Below are 20,637 nucleotides of genomic sequence, written 5' to 3'. Positions count from 1 at the left end.
AATTTTTTAAAAAAAGAATAAGAAAGGCAGTGTTTGCCAGGATCACTTGTGCCTCTTCCGTTGAGGCTTGTCTCACTGAATTCCCTCTAAACTTGCTCCCCGTTCTAGAGGCAGAGTCCCCCTCCCCAGCATCCACCCGCCCCAGGTTTGCATGGATTGGTGCTGCACTGAATGGGGGAGGACTTTCCACTCCCTTCTCACATGACACACACCCAACTCAAACGTGGCGTAAGGAGGGCTTTGACCAGCTTTACTTCAGGATTATTTTAACTGGAAATATGCCCCTTTAAGAAAGAACACATTACAGATGGTCCAGTTAGGATGCAGGTTATTTTGAGACTTCCTGAACATTATTTCTTGGCTCCTTCATTCAAATAAATCATTTATTACCCCGTAAGAGGTGCTGGGGATAATGATGACTAAGACTCACTCCCTGCCCTTGAGAAGCACACAGTTTAGCAGTGGGCAGACAGAGACATTTAAATAGATAGATAGCAGCATCACTGGGTGAGTACAACCTTCGGGTGTGACCAAGATATTCTCGGAGCCCAAAGGAAGAGCAATGAACTCTGCCTCAAGGGTGCTGAAGATTTCAAACAACTATAATGATCTGAAGCCTTATTCATAGATGGATTATTCATCCATCTACATATATTTCCTGAATAGTTTATATCAGGATCACACACTGCCTGCAGATATTATTTGTTTGGCCTATTGTTGTTATTGCTTGATAATAATTCTATTGAGATATAATTACATTTCATATAATCCACCCATATAAAGTATACAATTCAATGGATTTTAGTATATTCACAGAGTTGTGCAGTCACCACCAATATTAGAACGTTCTTATCAACTCCCAAATCAACTCTGTAACCTGTAGCACTCACACCCCACCCCCTCACACCTTCCAGCCTTCCTTTCTAGCTCTATGGATTTATCTATTCTAGTTATTTCATATAAATGGAATCACACAGTATGTGGTCTTTTGTGGCTGCGTTCTTTCCCTTAGAATAATATTTTCAAAGTTCATCCATGTTGTACTGTTTATCAGTGTTTCCTTTCCTTTTTATTGCCAAACACAAGTCCATGACATGGTGCGCCACTTTTTACTGATCCATTCATCAGTTGATGGATATTCAGGTTGTTCCTACTTTTTGTTTTTATGACTAATGCTACTGTGAACATTTGAGTGAAAGTTTGTGTGTGGACCTATGTTTTCACTTTTCATGAGTGAATACCTAGGAGTGGAATTTTTGGACCTTATGATAGTTCTAAGTTTAACTTTCTGAGAAACTGCTGTTGTTTTCCCTTGTGTCTTCACCACTTTATATTCCCATTACCAATGTATGAGGGTTCCAGTTTCTCTATATCTTTGCCAACACTTGCTATTTTCAGTTTGTTTGTTTGTTTAAATTATAGCCATTCCAAAGAGTGTGAAGTGGTACATCATTGTGGTTTTGATGTGCATTTCCTTAGTGATGAATGACATTGAGCAGTTTTTCCTGTGCTTACTGGCCGTTTGTATATCTTATTTTGAGAAATGTCTATTCAGATCATTTGTCCATTTAAAAATTGTGTTGCTGTCTTTTTACTATTGTGTTGTAAGTGTTCTTTATGTATTATAGATGCAAGTCCCTTATCAGATAAATCATTTGCAAACAGTTTCTCCCATTCTGTGGGTGATCTTTTCATTTTCTTGATAGTGTCCCTTGAAGTACGAAAGTATTTGATTTTATAAGATTCAATTTATATATTTTTTTCTTTGGTTGCTTGTACTTTTGGTGTCACAGCCAAGGTTATGATAATTTTTGCATATTTTCTTTTAAGACTATTGTCATTTTAATTCCCATGTGTAGATCTTAGATACATTTTTTAGTTTATTTTTGCATATGATGTGGAATAGAGATCTGATTTCATTCTTTCGTATGTTATTTCATTCTGTAATATCCAATTGCTCCAGCACTATTTGTTGAAAACACTGTTCTTTCCCCACTTAAATTGTTTTGGTGCCCTCATGAAAATTCAGTTGGTGGACACGACTGAAGCTACTGAGCACATGAGGGTTTATTTTTGGACTGTCAATTCTATTTCACTGATCTAGATGTCTTTCCTTATGTAATTACCACACCTGTTTTGATTGTACAGCTGTGTCAGGAGTTTTGAAATTGGGACATGTGAGTTCTCCAACTTTTATCTTGTTCAACATTGTGTTGGCGCTTCTGGGTCTCTTGAATTTCCATGTGAATTTTAAGATCAGTCATCAATTTCTGCAAAGAAGCCATCTGGTATTTTGCCAGGAATTGAGTCAATAGATCAGTTCAAGGAATATTGCTATCTTAACATGAAGTCTTCTGATCCATGACTTGGAATGTCTTTCCACTTATTTTGGTCTTCTTAAATTTCTTTCAACAATACTTTAGAGTTTTCAAAGTCTGAATTTTGCATTTATTGTGTTAAATTTATTTGTAAATATTTTATTGTTTTTAATTCTATTCATAATGTAATTTTTAAAATTTAATTTTTGGATTGTTCATTGTGACCTGTTGGTTTTAAAATTTAGGAAAATTCATAAAGTCTTATTTCTGACTTCTCTTGAAAAATCAGATCTGGTTTCCTAAATGGCAACAAGGGGCTAGAGTAAGTAGCTTGGGTTTTGTCTTTCTTGTATTCTCTATAGTTCCAGATTTGCCTGTATCTCATTACTTTCTTCTGTCTGGATCCATTTACTCATTAATATCTTAATTATTAAGCACTGAGCTTTTGACCTTTATGATTATTCTTTTTGAAAATTGTTAGATGAGATTCAGTTTACAAAAAGGATTAATATGATCTAAACCTTTAATATAATTATTTTTATATACACATCCTATCTTTTCTTATAAGTTGTTCAAGCTGCCTTTTGCTCATTCATCTCAGGAGCATTGGTGAGCTAGGCTCAATACTGAGGATACAAAGAAGAAACAGACACCATTCCTATTCCAAAAGAAGTACAGACACACTGGCCAAAAAAGCCATATGGACAATTAATATTTTATAAAAGGTCTTCTGGATGTCCATACAGTGTGTGGAGGAGGGTCCAGAGAAGGGAGTGGTCAGAAAGGTAAGAAAGGAGAAAAGGGTCTTCCCTGATGACTCATGGTAAAGAATCTGCTTGCCAATGCAGGAAACTGTTTGATCCCTGGTCTAGGAGGATCCGTGTGCCATGGAACAGCTAAGCCCTGTACCACAACCACTGAGCCTGTGCTCTAGAGCCTGCAAACTACAGCTATTAACCCCATGCACCACAACTACTGAAGCCTGCGTACCTTTGCACCTGTGTTCAGCAATAAGACACGCCACTACAATGAAAAGTGGCCCCTGTTCGCTGCAACTAGAGAAAAGCCCGAGCAACAACAAAGGCTCAGCACAGCCATAAGCAAATAAATAAATAAAATTTAAAAAAGAAAGAAGGAAAAGAGGAGAGGCTTCATGGAAGTGACTTTTGAACGATGATAGTTAGGGACCTTGTCCATTAAGCTAAGAAAGTAAGACCTCTTCCTGAAGACTGATGTTTTCTCCAGAGTGTAATTCTTGGACCTGCTGTAGCAGAATCCATGAGTCCTTAATAAAATGCATTCTTGTGGACCAACTGAAGCAGAATTTTTCAGAACCCCAGAAATCTGTTTTTAAAAATCTTCCATTTAAGTTTCCTTGGTAATGCCGAAGTTCTCTAAAGTTTGAGAAGCTCTGCTTTAAGAAGGTGGGGGATCTGTGAGAGTTTTAAGTGGGAATGAGGTGTGATAGGGTGGAGTGCTATCATGGTACACCTGCATTTCGGTAAGGTGTTGGCTACACTGGGAAAGGCAGATTCAGAGGGTGGGACACCAGAGACTCCTTCTTAGTGGGGGTTACATTCTAAATTGATCACTAGGGTGAAAATCAGGTGGAATAAAGAATACACTGGGAAATCTCTGAAATCTCTGTAACACCTGTGCACCTGGGACCATCAAGGTTCAGTTCAGAGTCAATGGCTTCTATCTCTGTTTGAATTTGCAGAGAGGTCCCTTTTCCCTGGGGCAGAAGTCAAGTCTAGTTTGAATAGTAGAGTTGGGGGCTGAGGGGCTGAATAAAGGGACTGATCTTTTACTTTCTGCAGGTCAGGCTGATACAGTAGTTGAACTGAGTAAATCAAACATTCATATGATGGGAGTCCAGTCTATTGCAGTTGAGAGAGAGAGTGTGCCTAAACGAGAGCAGATACGAGAGATGACTAAATTGATGGAATTTGGCCCCTGGTTGGATGAGGGGTTTGAAAGAAAGGGAAGAGTATGTGAACCAGAGGCTAGAACAGGTCACTAGAGTGGACAAGATCATTGGTTTGCTCAGGGAGTTTCAATAGAGTCTTGAGACCGGAAGCTACTGTAGTAGTTGAAGCGTGAGTTGAAAGTAAGGAAGTGGAGACAGTGTCTCAAGGTTGTCCTCTTCCCACTTCCCCTGTTTTTAATGGGAAAGATTAGATGCTATTTAGAGGTGGCAGAAAAATCCTGCAATGTCTTCAGGCCACGTTGGTGGCTTCTACCATCTAGCACAAGGACAGGCTCGTTCTAAGGAAGGGAAAATGCCATTGAAAACCAAGAGATTTAACCTTACTTGGTAATTAATAAATTGTGATTCCAAGAGATTAACTGGTAGACTTTATTTAATTTTTAAACTCTAAAATTATACCACCTACTTATTTTTTCAAACACAAACAATACAAAAATGTAAAGTAAAAAGTAAAAGTTTGCCCCTCTTCCATTCCCAGAGGTAATATGTATCCTTCAGACATTTTTTCTGAGGATATAAGAATATATATCCTTTTTCTTTAGATCTTTGAAGGTCATCATTCTGTAAGAGTCAGGATGAAAAGTTTCCACAAACCAGCTCTCATTCCTGTTCTCTGAAAACCCCAGTAATAATTTCTTCTCTGGAATGCAAAGCCCAAGATACACAGGCCATGAATAGACTGTTCACCTCTCCTTAGAAACAAGTGGTTTAAGCTCAGACAGTACAAAAATATTATGACTGCCCTGAGGCAAGAAGGGAGTGCGTGAGCTGGGATCTAGGTGAGCCATCTGTCAGGTGCTGAATGGAAAGGTTGTCTGAGCGCTGTCACGTTCTTACCACCCCTGATAGCTTGAATAAAGGTCTTCAGTGTCCTCTCCCCATCACAGGGTCAGGTATTAGGGTGTGTCTTCTGTTTCGGGTGCCACATCCTGCTGGCCCCGGAAGAGCTTGGATTCATGCCTACTCTTACCACGGGGCCCCCAGGTGGGTCACCTTCTTTCCCACCTGGGAAGACCAAAGGAAGAGGCAGAGGGGGCAGCTGGATGACCTCCTCTCTTTTCAATTTTCCTGTCCCACAAGGCTCACACACAGGTTCCCAGAAATGGACTGCGGCCTCCAGAATAAGCCCTGATTCAGTCTCACTGAATAAGTGAAACTGAGCCAGCCATTTCCCATTAATAAGGCTTAATTTCTTCATCTATTAAATGGAATTAACCATGACTAACCTCATAGAAAGAAAAGATAAATCATCTCTTTCATGATTGTCCTATTCTCATGGGGCTAGGTTTCTTGAGAACAGAGACCGTGTCTTTGCAGACCTACACTTAATACATGATTGAGAGGTAGGGTTAGTTTATACTGACATCAACAAACCAAACTCTTGATCCCTCAGGCCTGGACATTCAGCCACTTTCTGCTTGTTCAGTCAGGTACCTAAACACAGATACTGACAGTCTTTTTATGCACTGTGCCCTCCCTGCTTCTTCACAGCGATGGTTTCTGAGAAATGGGCTGAGTGAGTCAATGGGAAGACCAGGTGCATCTGGGCTTCAGAGTCATTGTGGAAAAAAAAGCAGGCATTGATTTTCTCCCTTCACATTGCCCCGAGTGCCTTCCACCTCACATGCCTGGGGTGGTTGGGGAATGTGCTCATTGTCACGATCATCTCAGACTGTGACTCACGTTTCCCGCAGCATGGCCGGCAGAAGGTGTGCCGTTGCTGACAGACAAGTATGTGAAGCAAAACAGAGGTTTCAGTGAAGGGGGGTGGTTTGGAAACAACTCCTTGGGCTGCCCTAGAAGGATGGGACTGAGGTGGTTTTCGCCATGAAGTGTGATTAAAAACAAAACCTTACATATATACACAACTATGGATAAAATAGCTAGCTAGTGAGAACCTACTGTATAGCACAGGGAACTTTATCCAGTGCTCTGTGGTGACCTAAATGGGAAGGAAATCCAGAAAAGAGGGGGTAGATGTCTATGTATAGCTGGCTCATTTTACTGCACAGCAGAAGCTAATACAACATTGCAAAGCAACTTCAGTTCAGTTCAGATGCTCAGTCCTGTCCGACTCTTTGCGACCCCATGAACTGCAGCACACCAGGATAAACTCCAATTAAAAGTGAAGAACAAAGCTTGGAAGATTCCGTCTCTCTCTGTCCTCCTCTCCTACTCTCCACTAAAAACCGCTTCCCTTGTTAACCGGAATCCCACGGTCGGTGACTCACATCACTGTGAGAACTGCCCCATTTGACACCTTCCCTCACTGAGCTGTTGAGGCTCAGAGCATCTCTGCCCCAGCTTTCACGCTTTGCCTCGTTTCCCCCTCCTATCAGCTTTATCACTCAGGGTTTTCCCCACGCCTGGAACACCTGGGGAGTCAGGCCCTTTCTCCCCACCTTCCCCTCAAGTCTCTTTCTGAGACCTCAGTTCAGCTATACTCCTTCCTCATCCTCCAGGATGGAGAGAACAAACAGTGAGAAATTCACCTCCCTCTGGTCATTTTAAACTACTGTTGGAGCTGAACAGTAGAAGCCTCTTGCATTCTTTGATCCAGTATTTATTGGGTACCTTCTGTGGCCCAGGCACTGTCCTGGGTGTTGGGAATTCCATGGTGATCATGGTCCTTGCTCTTGTGATGCTTACAGTCAAGGGAATGAAGACAGGTAATAAGCAAGTTAACAAGTAAACTTGATTATTAGTGGCATGATGGCAAATGGGGGGCTGTGATGAAGGGTGCTAGGAAAGGTCTCTGAGGCAGTGACATCTGAATTAAAACCTGAAGGATAAAAAGGAGTCAGTCTTACAGAGCAGTGGGGAGGATCTAGGCAGAGCTGGCAGTGGAACAGCTAGTGCAAAGGCCCTGTGTTTGGAAAGAGTTGGCTGTATTTGAAGAATAGAAGCACAGGAGCAGGGTGACAGAGCCAGAAAACACAGGGTTTAGGTGTCAATACTGGAGCTCCCATGAAGAATGTGAGGCACAGGAACCTGGCTGGCAACTGTCTTGACCAGCAAACTCCCCTACACAAGGCTCTAGACAACACTTGGTGCACTGACCTGCTCTTAGGATGTGAAATGTACAGAATTCACTGAGGAATGCTTGGAGAAATACTCCAGGAGTGTCTGGAGAGGCACCCCCAGCTCCCGCCATCTTTCCGCAAGCAGAAGGAGGCTAGAAGGCTTCCAAGGGAAAGCTAAACAGGAAGCAGATCATTTCCAAGGAGCCGACAGATCACTTTCAATCAGACCGCTTGGCTCTCATCGCATTTCCGAGCTCATTCCCAGAGAAAAACACTCTCCCTCATCAACTGAGGCTGGGCTAAGAGGATTACTCCCACTGCCTCACCGGGCAGAGCTACACGGGCGACCTCTAAGCCTGCCTCCCTGGGCTTAATGCCTCTCCATGATTCCAGAATCCCGTTTTTAACTCTCAACTTTCTGTTTCCTGGATACCCCACCAGCGTCGTTCAGGGAACAGGTCCCAAATCACCTCATCTTCCCTTCTCCTGGCTTTCTTCTTGCTGTTAATGGAATCACTGTTCCCCCTGCTACCCTGGCTGGAAACGTCTGAGTCATCCTTGACTCATCCTTCTCTCTTATTCTCTAGATCAAATCAACTGCCGGATCGTGTAGTATGTATTTCCGAGATGTCACTTGAATCTGTCCCCTCCTTCCCACCATCCCTCCTCAGGGTGAGCTTTTGTTACTTCTCAAGAGGAGCATCCTCACTTACTCCCTTGCTATTGACCCACCTTCCTACTGCTGCTGACATGAGGCTTCTCAAACACAGAGTAATCCGCTTTTGCCACATTAAATATAAATATACTAACTGTCTTTTAGCTTTATGAGCCTCAGTGCCTTTTCCAATACTCTATGTTCAAGCTAGATTTACTCCCTCCTTGTGTAGGACATGACTTTTTCTTTCCTTGAATCCTCTGAATACATGAGGTTGCAAAAAGTAGAATTTTCTTACGTTACTAAGCTTTGGTTTATCTGCATTTATATGCTTATTTTATCTCCCTAGAATACTGGATATTTCTGTATTATTTGTCTCACATTTAGTTTTGCTTCCTCTAATATTTGAGCATCCATATGTACCATGCGCTGCTCTTAGAACACCTTAGGAAATGATTAAATAATTAAACTCTCACAACAATTGTATCCCTATGTTGCTAGTGGCAAAACTGAGATGCAGAGAAATTGAGTAACTTGCTGAAGCTCCATAACTAATAACTGGCAAAGTCAGGATTCCAGTTCACACAGGCTGGCCCCAGAGCCCAAGCTCTCATATCCCTGAGCTCACATTTGTCAGGGATGACAGCCATTTTCCTGATACCATATTAATAGTTTGGATTTAGCTGATGTTTTATAACTGAACTGAAGCTTAAGGTATGTGTCCATTAATGGTCAGAAATATCAATGGTAGGCTGAATGTGCAAATGTGATTTGCTGTCAGGAACTGATTTAGGTGTTTCCCAGGAAAACACCTCTGATGCTGAGAACTATTTTTGTGCCATTTTTCCTACTTGTTCTTCTTTTTTTTTTTTTTTTTCTCTCTTATTCCAGTACATGGGCTGTATTGAAGTGCTGCAATCAATGAGATCACTGGATTTTGGAATGAGAACCCAAGTTACAAGGTAAGAGAACAAAAATCTGACAAGCTTGGAGGGCTATAGTCTAAAGTCATAAGAGTTTCTCCCTGCAGGAGTTCCATGCAAGGCTTCAAAGGCACTGTGGGTTTTTATTCGTAACCCTGGAAGGTAGAACAAAGCCCAGTGACATTGTGAGTGGTTCTGACTCATCACGTGAAGGATTTCTCCATTGTGCAGCAGAGCATCTGCATTTCATATGAGAACTGATAAGATGACGCAGTCAGAGAAATAACTGCTTTCCCAGATACTTCAGTTCAGTTCAGTTCAGTTCAGTCACTCAGTTGTGTCCAACTCTTTGCAACCCCATGAATCACAGCACACCAGGCCTCCCTGTCCATCACCAACTCCCAGAGTTCACTCAGACTCACGTCCATCGAGTCCGTGATGCCATCCAGCCATCTCCTCCTCTGTCGTCCCCTTCTCCTCCTGCCCCCAATCCCTCCCAGCATCAGAGTCTTTTCCAATGAGTCAACTCTTCACATGAGGTGGCCAAAGTATTGGAGTTTCAGCTTTAGTGTCATTCCTTCCAAAGAACACCCAGGGCTGATCTCCTTTAGAATGGACTGGTTGGATTTCCTCGCAGTCCAAGGGACTCTCAAGAGTCTTCTCCAACACCACAGTTCAAAAGCATTAATTCTTCGGCGCTCGGCTTTCTTCACAGTCCAACTCTCACATCCATACATGACCACTGGAAAAATCATAGCCTTGACTAGATGGACCTTTGTTGGCCACTTAACTTAATGTCTCTGCTTTTGAATATGCTATGTAGGTTGGTCATAACTTTTCCTCCAAGGAGTAAGTGTCTTTTAATTTCATGGCTGCAGTCACCATCTGCAGTGATTTTGGAGCCCCCCAAAATAAAGTCTGACACTGTTTCCACTGTTTCCCTATCTATTTCCCATGAAGTGATAGGACCAGATGCCATGATCTTAGTTTTCTGAATGTTGAGCTTTAAGCCAACTTTTTCACTCTCCACTTTCACTTTCATCAAGAGGCTTTTTAGTTCCTCTTCACTTTCTGCCATAAGGGTGGTGTCATCTGAATATATAAGGTTATTGATATTTCTCCCAGCAGTGTTGATTCCAGCTTGTGCTTCTTCCAGCCCAGTGTTTCTCATGATGTACTCTCATAGAAGTTAAATAAGCAGGGTGACAATATACAGCCTTGACGTACTCCTTTTCCTATTCGGAACCAGTCTGTTGTTCCATGTCCAGTTCTAACTGTTGCGTCCTGACCTGCATCTAGGTTTCTCAAGAGGTAGGTCAGGTGATCTGGTATTCCCATCTCTTTCAGAATTTTCCACAGTTTATTGTGATCCACACAGTTAAAGGCTTTGGCATAGTCAATAAAGTTTTTACATAGTCAATAGATGTTTTTCTGGAATTCTCTTGCTTTTTCCATGATCCAGCAGATGTTGGCAATTTGATCTCTGGTTCCTCTGCCTTTTCTAAAACCAGCTTGAACATCAGGAAGTTCACAGTTCATGTATTGCTGAAGCCTGGCTTGGAGAATTTTGAGCATTACTTTACTAGCGTGTGAGATGAGTGCAATTGTGTGGTAGTTTGAGCATTCTTTGACATTGCCTTTCTTTGGGATTGGAATGAAAACTGAGCTTTTCCAGTCCTGTGGCCGCTGCTGAGTTTTCCAAATTTGCTGGCATATTGAGTGCAGCACTTTCACAGCATTATCTTTCAGGATTTGAAATAGCTCAGCTGGAATGCCATCACCTCTACTAGCTTTGTTTGTAGTGATGCTTTCTAAGGCCCACTTGACTTCACGTTCCAGGATGTCTGGCTCTAGGTGAGTGATCACACCATTGTGATTATCTGGGTCATGAAGATCATTTTTGTACAGTTCTTCTGTGTATTCTTGCCACCTCTTCTTAATATCTTCTGCTTCTGTTAGGTCCATACCATTTCTGTCTTTTATTGAGCCCATCTTTGCATGAAATGTTCCCTTGGTGTCTCTAATTTTCTTGAAGAGATCTCTAGTCTTTCCCATTCTGTTGTTTTCTTCTATTTCTTTGCATGAATCGCTGAGTATCCCAGATACTAGAAATATTTAAAATAATATCTAGAAATAGGACATTACAGGATCTCAGACCTGTTGAAGAAGTCTCTGAAAGTAACAGGAAAAAACTTTTCAAATCAGAAAGCCCAAGCGCATCCCATTTATGGCATCCCTGACACAAGAAGCCGTCTACTCCTTGGCTGCATCTCTCTCCTCCACGTATAGTGAGCTGGATGGAAGAGTTGAGCAAGTAGAGCCTTACCCAGAGTGGCCCCTGGAAGCTTAGGGAAAGAACCAGAGTTATTATTACCCAGAGTGCAAGCCTGAAGCAGAAGCACAAGGTATGGTTCTTTAAGGCCAAATTCAAAGCAGGCATGGAAAGGGGAGTGCTGAGTGCTGAGACTGGTAACTGGGAAAATCATGAGGTGAGGGGCCTGAAGTGAGAAGACTGGATTGATATGAATCAGTATGGTTCAGAATGAAGACTTGGGCATCTGTGGTGTGTGGTGCCAGTGTGCACTCCTCAGTGCCTGTCTGCTTCCATGGTTGCTGGTCACCATTTCCATTATAAGGAGAGGATAACTTTTCCTGATGCTCATCCCATGGAATTTGAGGCCTGGAAAAATAGTCCTCTTAACCAAAAGATTTGGGGAAAGGAATCATATGCTCTTTAGGAGAGTCACAGTATTAAAGACCCTGAGAAGTCCTGTGCTATAGTTTAAAAAGTGTTAACTTCATCAAGATTCTCTAAATTTATTTGACCCCATAATTCTTTTTTTATGTAACATAAATAAACACTCCATGTATCTTTGGGGTTCCATGAAATGAACTTTAAGAAAGGCTGTTGTAGACTTGTTTACAATGCATTCAAATCTATCTTTCCAAACTTCTCACTGATCTTTGGGACTCCCTCAGGAATTAAGCAGATGAAGTCTGATTCTTCCCCATTCATCCACCCTGTATTCTTGGTGCCTATTTCAGTTCTCGGCACCTGGAAGAGGCTCAGTGGATATTTGTGGAGTAAATGCATGGCTCTACCTGACTGCTTTCCAGGATTTGGAAATGGCTGTATTTTCCCTTTTCTTTTATAGCATCAGACCCTTCAACTATCCTTTAAGTAAGAGGTTTCTAGATCACTTCCTACCCTTTTAACCCTAATTTGGGCACATTTCAGGTTTTATTTCATTCTGATGATGCTTAACCTGGAGAAAACCCTTCCTCCAATTCTGAGGAAGTTACAGGTGGGAGGGAGAGTGTCACTACCACAGAAGCTTGGTCTAGGGGCACAGTATGAAGGAATGCCGCTGTCCATGCCTGCGGATGACTGTTTTTCTGTTGTTTCCCTCATCCATTCATTCATTGACTTATTCTCCTTCACTCATGTATTTATGGAGTGTTCATTAAGTGCCAAAAACTTTTCAAGAATTAAGGACACAGGCACCTCTGATCTTTTAGAACTTACATCATAGCTGGAGAAACAAACTATGGCAAGGAAGCAAATGAATATACAATATACTTTCAGGCAGTAATTAGTGCCATTACTATAATAATGAAGCAGGGTAAGAGGATACGGATGTGTGGGGTAGGCTTTTAATTTCTTTTTCTAGTTATAAATATACTGTATATTTATTTATAACACTTAGAAAATACATACAAATATGAAAAAGAAAATCACTCATAATCTCACCTGGAAATAATGTCTACTAGCATTTACTGCTTTGGAATACCCTTCTGATCTTTTCTTTCTTACATGAGCTTACAATGATTTTTGCAGACAATCTGAAGAATATTTGATTCTATTTATCCCATGTTGACCATTTTTCCTGTTGCTAAATATTCACAAGCATTTTTAAATTGTGGTAAAATATGTATAACGTAAAATTTACGACTTTAACCATTTCTAACTATACAGTTGAGTGGTATTAAGTAAGTTCATGTTGTGCAGCCGTCACCATCCTTCTCTAGAAGTTTTTCATCTTCTCAAATTGCAACTTTGTGGATTAGATAATAACCCTTCCTTCTCTCCTCCCCCAGCCCTGGCAGCCACAGTTCTACTTTCTGTCTCTGTGAATATGGCTGCTATGGGTACCTCAGATAGATATATAGAGTTATATAGTATTTGTCCTTTTGTGACTGGTTTATTTCACATAGCTTAATGGCTTTAAGGTTTAGAACTAGGTCAAACAATATAAATATTCTGAAGGCTTTAGACACAGATTGCTAGGTTGTTCTGCAGAAGAACTGTAATAGTTGGTATCCTTCCTCCCTGTCATGTATCTGTTTTTTTGTTGCTATCTTTTATTTTTATTGTTTTTAAAATTTTTAAAAATTTTATATTGGAGTATAGTTGACTAACAATGTTGTGTTGGTTTCAGGTGTATAGCCAAGTGATTTAGTTATACATATATCTATTCTTTTTCAGATCTTTTCCCTATATCATTTATTATAGAGTACTGAGGAGAGTTCTCTGTTGATTATTTTTTATATACCAGTGTGTGTATGTTAATCCCAACCTCCTAATTTCTATCTTTAAAAAAATTTATGAATTTGTAAGTCTATATTTTCCTATTGTTTAATAAATGGCAAATGACTATTTTTTTCTCTGCCATGAAGATTCAGTTTATGAATAATATATAGATCCAAGGGAAGGTGGCTGGCATAGTATCTGGATATTGTTTCTTGTAGATGTGTCGATAATTCCGTGTAGATTCTGGCATTGTAGATTGTGTTTTGGGCAGATTTGTGGAAGCTTGAGAGTGAATCACTTTCCATAAAGCCTTTAGTTTCCAACCTACTTCACAAATATTTACTCTTTCCTTCTCTCAATTTTTCTTTGTCTCCTCTCCTTTCTTCTTTCAACTTACATATATTTTCATATTCAGCCACTATTAAAGTTGCTTTATTATCAATTGTTTTGGATGTTATTAATATATAACTGTTGAATCAGGTTCAAATTGTTTAAAATTTCAATGTCACATAGTCACTGAGTTTCATTTAGCTCAGAATCCTACTTAATCTAAGAAAAAAAAGTTCAATGGACCAGGTAGAATTCTAAAAGAAAGAACTTCATTTTGTGTGACCTCAGCTGTGTGTGTGTGCTTAGTTGCTCAGTCATGTCCAACTCTTTGCGACCCCATGGACTGCAGCCCACCAGGCTCCTCTGTCCATGGACTTTTCCAGGCAAGAATACTGGTGTGGGTTGCCATTCTCTTCCAGGGTGTCTTCCCCACCCAAGGATAGAACCCTGGTTTCCTCCATTGCAGGCAGATTCTTTCCTGCCTGAACCATGCCCACAGTTATCTCCCGACATTTACCATCAAGCAGAAGATTAATGAGGTGTGGATGCTGATAAACTGGTGTAGCTAATTGCTGCTCTGGATACAAACAGATGTATTCAGTCTGATACCCTGTCCATGTTAATTCATCTTCCCATCTCTATACTAGCTGGTACACTGTTCCAGTTAATAGAGAGACAGCAGTATGAAGTTCTGGACAATAAAGGAGGATCCATGGTTAACAAACAACATTTGGGTCAGCAGTTGAAATGGAAGAGAAAAATGAAGTCAATTCTTATCATTATGAGGGATCTTTCTACCAATTGTTTGGGGGTTGAATTCACAGGACCTCTGGAACGTAGAAAATACTCACAGAAGAGAAAAAGAGAAAGAAAGACAAGGAGGCCATATATTGTGTTGGCAGTTCCAGAATATACTCTTTTCAAGGCGCTTAGCAGGCTTCTCTGACTGCCGATTTAGTCACTGGGGAGCCCTTCCAATGGCTTTTACTATTGTTCCTCCACAAATTTTCACCCAGACATTTAACCACTTGACTGATTTAGGACCAGATCTTAATTTTTAATAATCTAGTGTTTATGCAAAAGGGCAAAGGAGGAGGTTGTTCCTAAGAGAAAAGAGAAACAAGATAATTAGGAAGACAAAGACTCACAGTGATAGTTTGCCTTCAAGATGTCTGGAAAACAATGTCAAAAGGAAATAAGAGAAGGGGAAAATGAAAACCTTACTAAGGATGACATAGTCATTCCTCTCTTTAATAAAAACATTCTCATCATAATTTTTATTTTAGGGGGAGGGATTCAAAAATTTTGGTAGGATTATCTCATTTAATCTCCAGTAAAAACTCTCATTCTAGGAACTTCCCAGTGGTCCAGTGGCTAGGACTCTACGCTTTGACTGAAGAGGACTTGGGTTCAATCCCTGGTCTGGGAACTAAGATCCCATCTGCCACATGGTATAGCTTGCTGCCCCCTCCACCAAAAAAAAAAAAAAGAAACACCCAACCAAAAAAACCTTTCATTCTGCTAATGAGGAAATGAAACTTAGATTAAGTAAATTGCCCAAAGTCATACAGTGAATAGGCACAAAGGTGGAACTTTAGCCTAGCACTAGAAACTTTGTTCTTTCCTGCTATTTTAAAATGTCATGATAGTTACATGGTATTTTCCCCTTTAATGTACTTATTGTAGAGAAGTTCATTAATAGATTTTATAATATGGAACAATCATTGAATTCCTGCTATAAACTCTTCTTAATTTTCATACCATCATAGGTAGTAGTTACATACACATTGTTAATATTTTATTTCAAATTTTTGCATCCTTGTAATAAGTGAGTTTTCTTTTTGAACTATACTCACGAAGTTTTGGTTTCAGGAATAGGTTAGAGTAATAAGAATGATTTCAGAACGTGTCCATATTTTCTGTGTATACAGCACCTTAAACAATATTGGAATTATCCACTACTTAAAAAGTCTTTGGTACTAGCCCAGACAACTCTCTGGACCTGTTAGAGTTTTACCTCCATTGTCAAATCTTCTCTTTTTTATTAGTCTTTTCAAATTTTTATCCTTTGGTAAAATAATTGGATAATTTTACCTTAAAAGTTGGGTATTTTACTTAGATTTTTCAAATTTATCACAAAATGTTGGCCACAGTATTTGTATCTAATTTTTAAATAGCCTCTATATATGTGATTATGCTTTCTTCTATATTTCTAATCTGTGTGTAATCTTTTTAAATCAGATTTGCCAAAGGTTTGTTTATACTATTGCTCTTTTGAAAGAACCAGGTTTGGTTTTATCACTCAAATCTACTTGATTTTTTGTTTTCTAATTCATTTATTTCACCTCTAGCTTTGGTGTATCTTTCCTCCTTTTTAAGTCTATTTTATGCTGTTCTTTCTTTAATTCTTAAGATTATTCTTTCATAATTTCTTATTTTTATTTTTTATCCAGTTTTACTAAGATATAATTGACATATTACACTGTGTAAATTTAAGATGTACAACAAAATGATTTGACTTATATATATATCATGAAATAATTGCTCAATAAATTTAGTGAATACCCTCATCTCATATAAATACAAGGTTGATTAAAGAAACAGAAACAACTTCCATCTATAATGTATGACAGTGTTATTTATCATATTGTACATTACTTCCCAGGTACTTATTTATTAACTGAAAGTTTATACCTTTGGACTGCCTTCATCCAATCTTCCTTTCCTCCACTGCTGCTGCTGCTGCTAAGTTGCTTCAGTTGTGCCTGACTCTATGCGACCCAATAGACGGCCGCCCACCAGGCTCCCCCGTCCAGGCAAGAGTACTGGAGTGGGGTGCCATTGCCTTCTCCATTCCTCCACTTCTGGCCTTTGGTAATCACAAATCTGATTTTTTTTTAATGAGTTTTTGTTTGTTTTGGCCGTATAATTGACCTACAACATTATGTTAATTGCTGGTGTATACCAGGATAACATAGTGTTGTATAAGATAGTGGTTTGGTATTTCTATACATTTCAAAATGATCACCGTGATAAGTCTAATGACCGTTTATCGTGATTTTTAAAACAAAGATAAAACGGAACAAAAAAGCCTAATTTGATCTGAAGCACATAGACACACAAAAAATTATCTCACAAAAACCTAAAGCTCACTCCCTCCCTTGTGTAAGCATTCACATCATGCAAAGAAGAAAAAAAATCTTCCCTCTTCCACTAAGGATGCCTTCTTCTTTGTGTCTAGGTGAGAACCTGCCTCTGATATGGAGGAAGGAATAAATTATACGTCAGGGTAAACCCAATAAGTGAATCTGGTGGAACAGGGCTTGGTTTTCAACCCTGAAGATCAGAACTTCATAGGAAACATGGAGGGACTATTTAGTTCATCCCCACGGGACATAATTTACCCCAAGGGCAGGGCACACTGTTGATGGGAGGGCCCTCTAGATCATTGTCTTACTACACTGTCCTCCTGTATTTATTGCTTTACATATGTAACTCATACTTGGCAACAAATTCAGCCAGGCTAAGTACAAAGCACCCAGCACAGGATCTGTCCATGCCAGGCTCCAGGAGAGCTGGGAAACAGTGGTTCGTGGTGGGCTTTTGCCTCATTCCTGTGATGGCCACCCCTGGGGGAAAGAAAAGGAGGTGTTAGAGGATGGGGTGGTGAGTGCTTCCTTTTGGGGTCCTGTCTTCGATTCATTTTCCCTAGCTGATCATAAGGGGTTTATTTATCTGCCACATTCCATTCCATGGGGTAGAAGACCCAGAGTAGTATTTTTTGGAACTACTGTCAACAGTAAGCAGGCTATAATGAGTGATTGGTACTAAGTAAAGCAGCAAGGAAGTAGAGATCATAATTCAGAGGATGTTGTAATTGGACTAATTTCCTGTTTGTAATGTTATTGCTCCTGAGCACTGATTCTGCAAATTTAATTCATTGTTTTAAAATGTTGATTCTTTGGCTTCAGCAGGACATTAAAGGCACTTTTTCAGAGATAAATGCATACTTGTGTGTGTGTGTATGTGTGTGTGTGAGAGAGCAACCATTACATGCAAAGCAGAGCCAAAATGCAGCTGAAATGAACATTTACCTGTGCATGAGGTTTGTAAGCAGTGTGAATGTCAGGAGGGAGAGTATTCTGTAGAGGTCAAATATCTGCATGCTGGGTGGCTAAACTGAGATATCTGTTTGTTTGAAGACAGGATGGCATTTATTTAATTTTCCTGAGGAATGTATGAATGAGATTGATTATAGCCATGCATGGATAAGCATGTGTATGTCTGTGTAAAATTTGGAGTTATTTCCAGCATCTGGTGAGTGAGGAGTGGAACTGCAGCCCACATGGCACTCTAAGTAAAGACTCCAGAGCGGGGATAAAGAGTTTATTAATTTGCCAGACCAGGGGACACCTCTCAGTGAAGACATTTACTGAGAACAGTGGCAAGGAGAAAAACATCAAGAGTGTTAAAGTTTTAGTTCATAGTGGTCATGCTAAGAATTAATACTTACTGGAACAGGATGTACATGGTTGGATAAAGCAAGTTTCATTTTCATTGGTCAGAAAGGAATGTGAAGACCTCAGCAAGGGTCTGGGTTCCCAGGGTCAAGATTTATGACCTTTATCAGCTGGTGAGACCAGTTACAATGACACATGACAGTCAAATCCTCCTTGGCAGGCGCTGATGTAAGTGGAAGTACTTCCTCTCACATGGGTGTAGACATCAGGAAACCCTTGTGGAGGTTTCATGTGGTGTGAATGTGTGGATAACGACAACTGCTACTTTCAAGCTGTGCTGACTTGGTTCCTCACAGCCTCTTTAGGACTGAGATCTCGCTTCTCAGATATCTGAGATGAAATAGCCAATTACATCCCTTTCAGAAGTCTTCAAAGATACAGTAATTTAAAAAAATGTTTGCAAGCAATTGAGAAGAATTCTGATAGGATGACAGACTCAAATACACAGAGAGAGGGTGTGGAAGTCAAGGGCTCCTTTTGCTCACAGTCATTAGCACAATGTCACATGCAGGTGCAATTTGAGCACAAGTAGGACCAAGAAATACAGTTACTAAGGCAACCCACAGAATGGAGTGGAAAAATATTTTTTAAATCAGATCTCTGATAGGGAATTAATATTCAGAATATATAAAGAACTCCTACAATTCAACAGTAGGAAACCAAACAGCCCTATTAAAAACTGGGCAAAGGACTTGAATAGACATTTCTCTAAAGAAGACACACAAATAGACAATAAGCATGTGAAAAGATGCTTAACACCACTAATCATTAGGGAAATGTAATAAAAACCACCATGAAATAGTACTTCACACTCATTAGAATGGCTGTTGTTTAGGAGGAAACCCCAAAACAACAACAAAAAACCCAGAAATTAAATGTTGACAAGGTTGTTAGAAATTGGAACTCTTGTGCATTGCTGGTGGCAATGTAAAATGATGCAGCTGCTATGGAAAACAATACGGCAGTTCCTAAAAAATTAAAAATAAAATCACCTTATGATCGAAATTCCACTTCTGTGTATATATTTAAAAGTATTGAAAGCAGGTACTCAGATGTTTGTACACCTATGCTCATAGCAGCATTATTCACAAACTCATAAGATGAAAGCAACCCAAGTATCCATTGATGGATGAATGGATAAACAAAACATGATATATAACATGGTATATACATCCAGAAGGAAATCCTGCTGGTTTTGATGACCTGGATGCAACTGGAGGGCATTATGCTCAGTGAAATAAGTCAGACAGAGAAAGATGAGTACTGCATGATATCACTTATGTGTGTAATCTTTTTATAAAAAGTCCAACTCATAGCAACAGAGAGTAGAATGGTGGTTACCAAAGGATGGGGCATCGCGGGGCTGGGAAATGGGGAGCTGTTGGTTAAAGAGAACAAGCTTTTGTTTTAAGATGGTTAAGGCCTTTATGATCGAACGTATAGCATAGTGATTATAGCATACTAATGCAGTGACTAATACTGCATTGTATAATACAATTTAAATTTGCTAACAGAGTAGATTTTAAGCAATCTCACCAAAAAAAAAGAGGTAAGTATGTGAGCTGATGGATGTGCTCATTAACTTGATTGTGGGAATTCTTTCACAATATACACTGCTATCAAACTATCACTTTGTATACTTTAAATATATTATGATTTTGTCAATTGTATCTCAATAAAGCTGCAAAAAAGTAAATTTTTATGCATGCTACAGCATGAATAAACCTTGTGTTAGTCCATTCAGGCTTCTGTAACAAAATACTACAGATAGGGTAGCTTATAAACAACAGATGTTTATTTCTAACAGCTCTGGAGATTGGATGTCTGAGATCAAGGTGCCAGCATGGTGGGGTGAGGGCCTTTTTCTGGATGGCAGAATGATCATATCCTTCCTTGCAGAAGGGCCTAGGGAGTTCTGTGGTACCTCTTTTATAAGAGCATTAACCTCCATTATGAGGGCCCCACCCTCATGACCTAGTTGATTCCCAAAGGCCCCAATTACTAGTACTATCACCTTTGGGTGTTAGGGTTTCAACATAGAAATTTTGTGGAGATAGAAACATTCAGCCCACTGCAAAGCATGAGCATACTGTGCTAAGGAAAAATACAAAAAGACAAAGACAAAAAAGTAGTCTGATTTCCCTTGTATGAAGTGCCTAGAGTAGTCAGATCTAGAGATAGAAAGTAGATTGGTAGTTGCCAGGGGTTAGAGGGGAAGGTATTAGTGCTTCATGGGTACAGAGTTTTAGTTTGGGAAGGTGAAAAAGCTCTAGAGATGAGTGGTGCTGATGATTGCATGACAGTGTAAATGTACTTAATGCCACTGAACTATACACTTAAAAACTGT

General features: G+C 39.9%; 1 protein-coding gene across 1 annotated transcript in view; it reads left to right on the top strand.

Moving 5' to 3' along the window:
* SHC4 (SHC adaptor protein 4) overlaps window positions 1–20,637 on the top strand; it is a 127,507-nt gene that overhangs the window by 38,670 nt on the left and 68,200 nt on the right. Inside the window, exon 2 of the mRNA XM_068965866.1 lies at window positions 8,878–8,948. Within this exon, the coding sequence (XP_068821967.1) occupies window positions 8,878–8,948 (71 nt within the window). The remainder of the gene's footprint in view (window positions 1–8,877; window positions 8,949–20,637) is intronic.

The sequence above is a fragment of the Capricornis sumatraensis genome, chromosome 2 (genome assembly GCF_032405125.1).
Source record: "Capricornis sumatraensis isolate serow.1 chromosome 2, serow.2, whole genome shotgun sequence".
In the NCBI taxonomy this organism is placed as follows: Eukaryota; Metazoa; Chordata; class Mammalia; order Artiodactyla; family Bovidae; genus Capricornis; species Capricornis sumatraensis.
The sequence above is the reverse complement of the archived record's forward strand: the minus strand, read 5'-3'. Positions and strand labels throughout refer to the sequence as shown.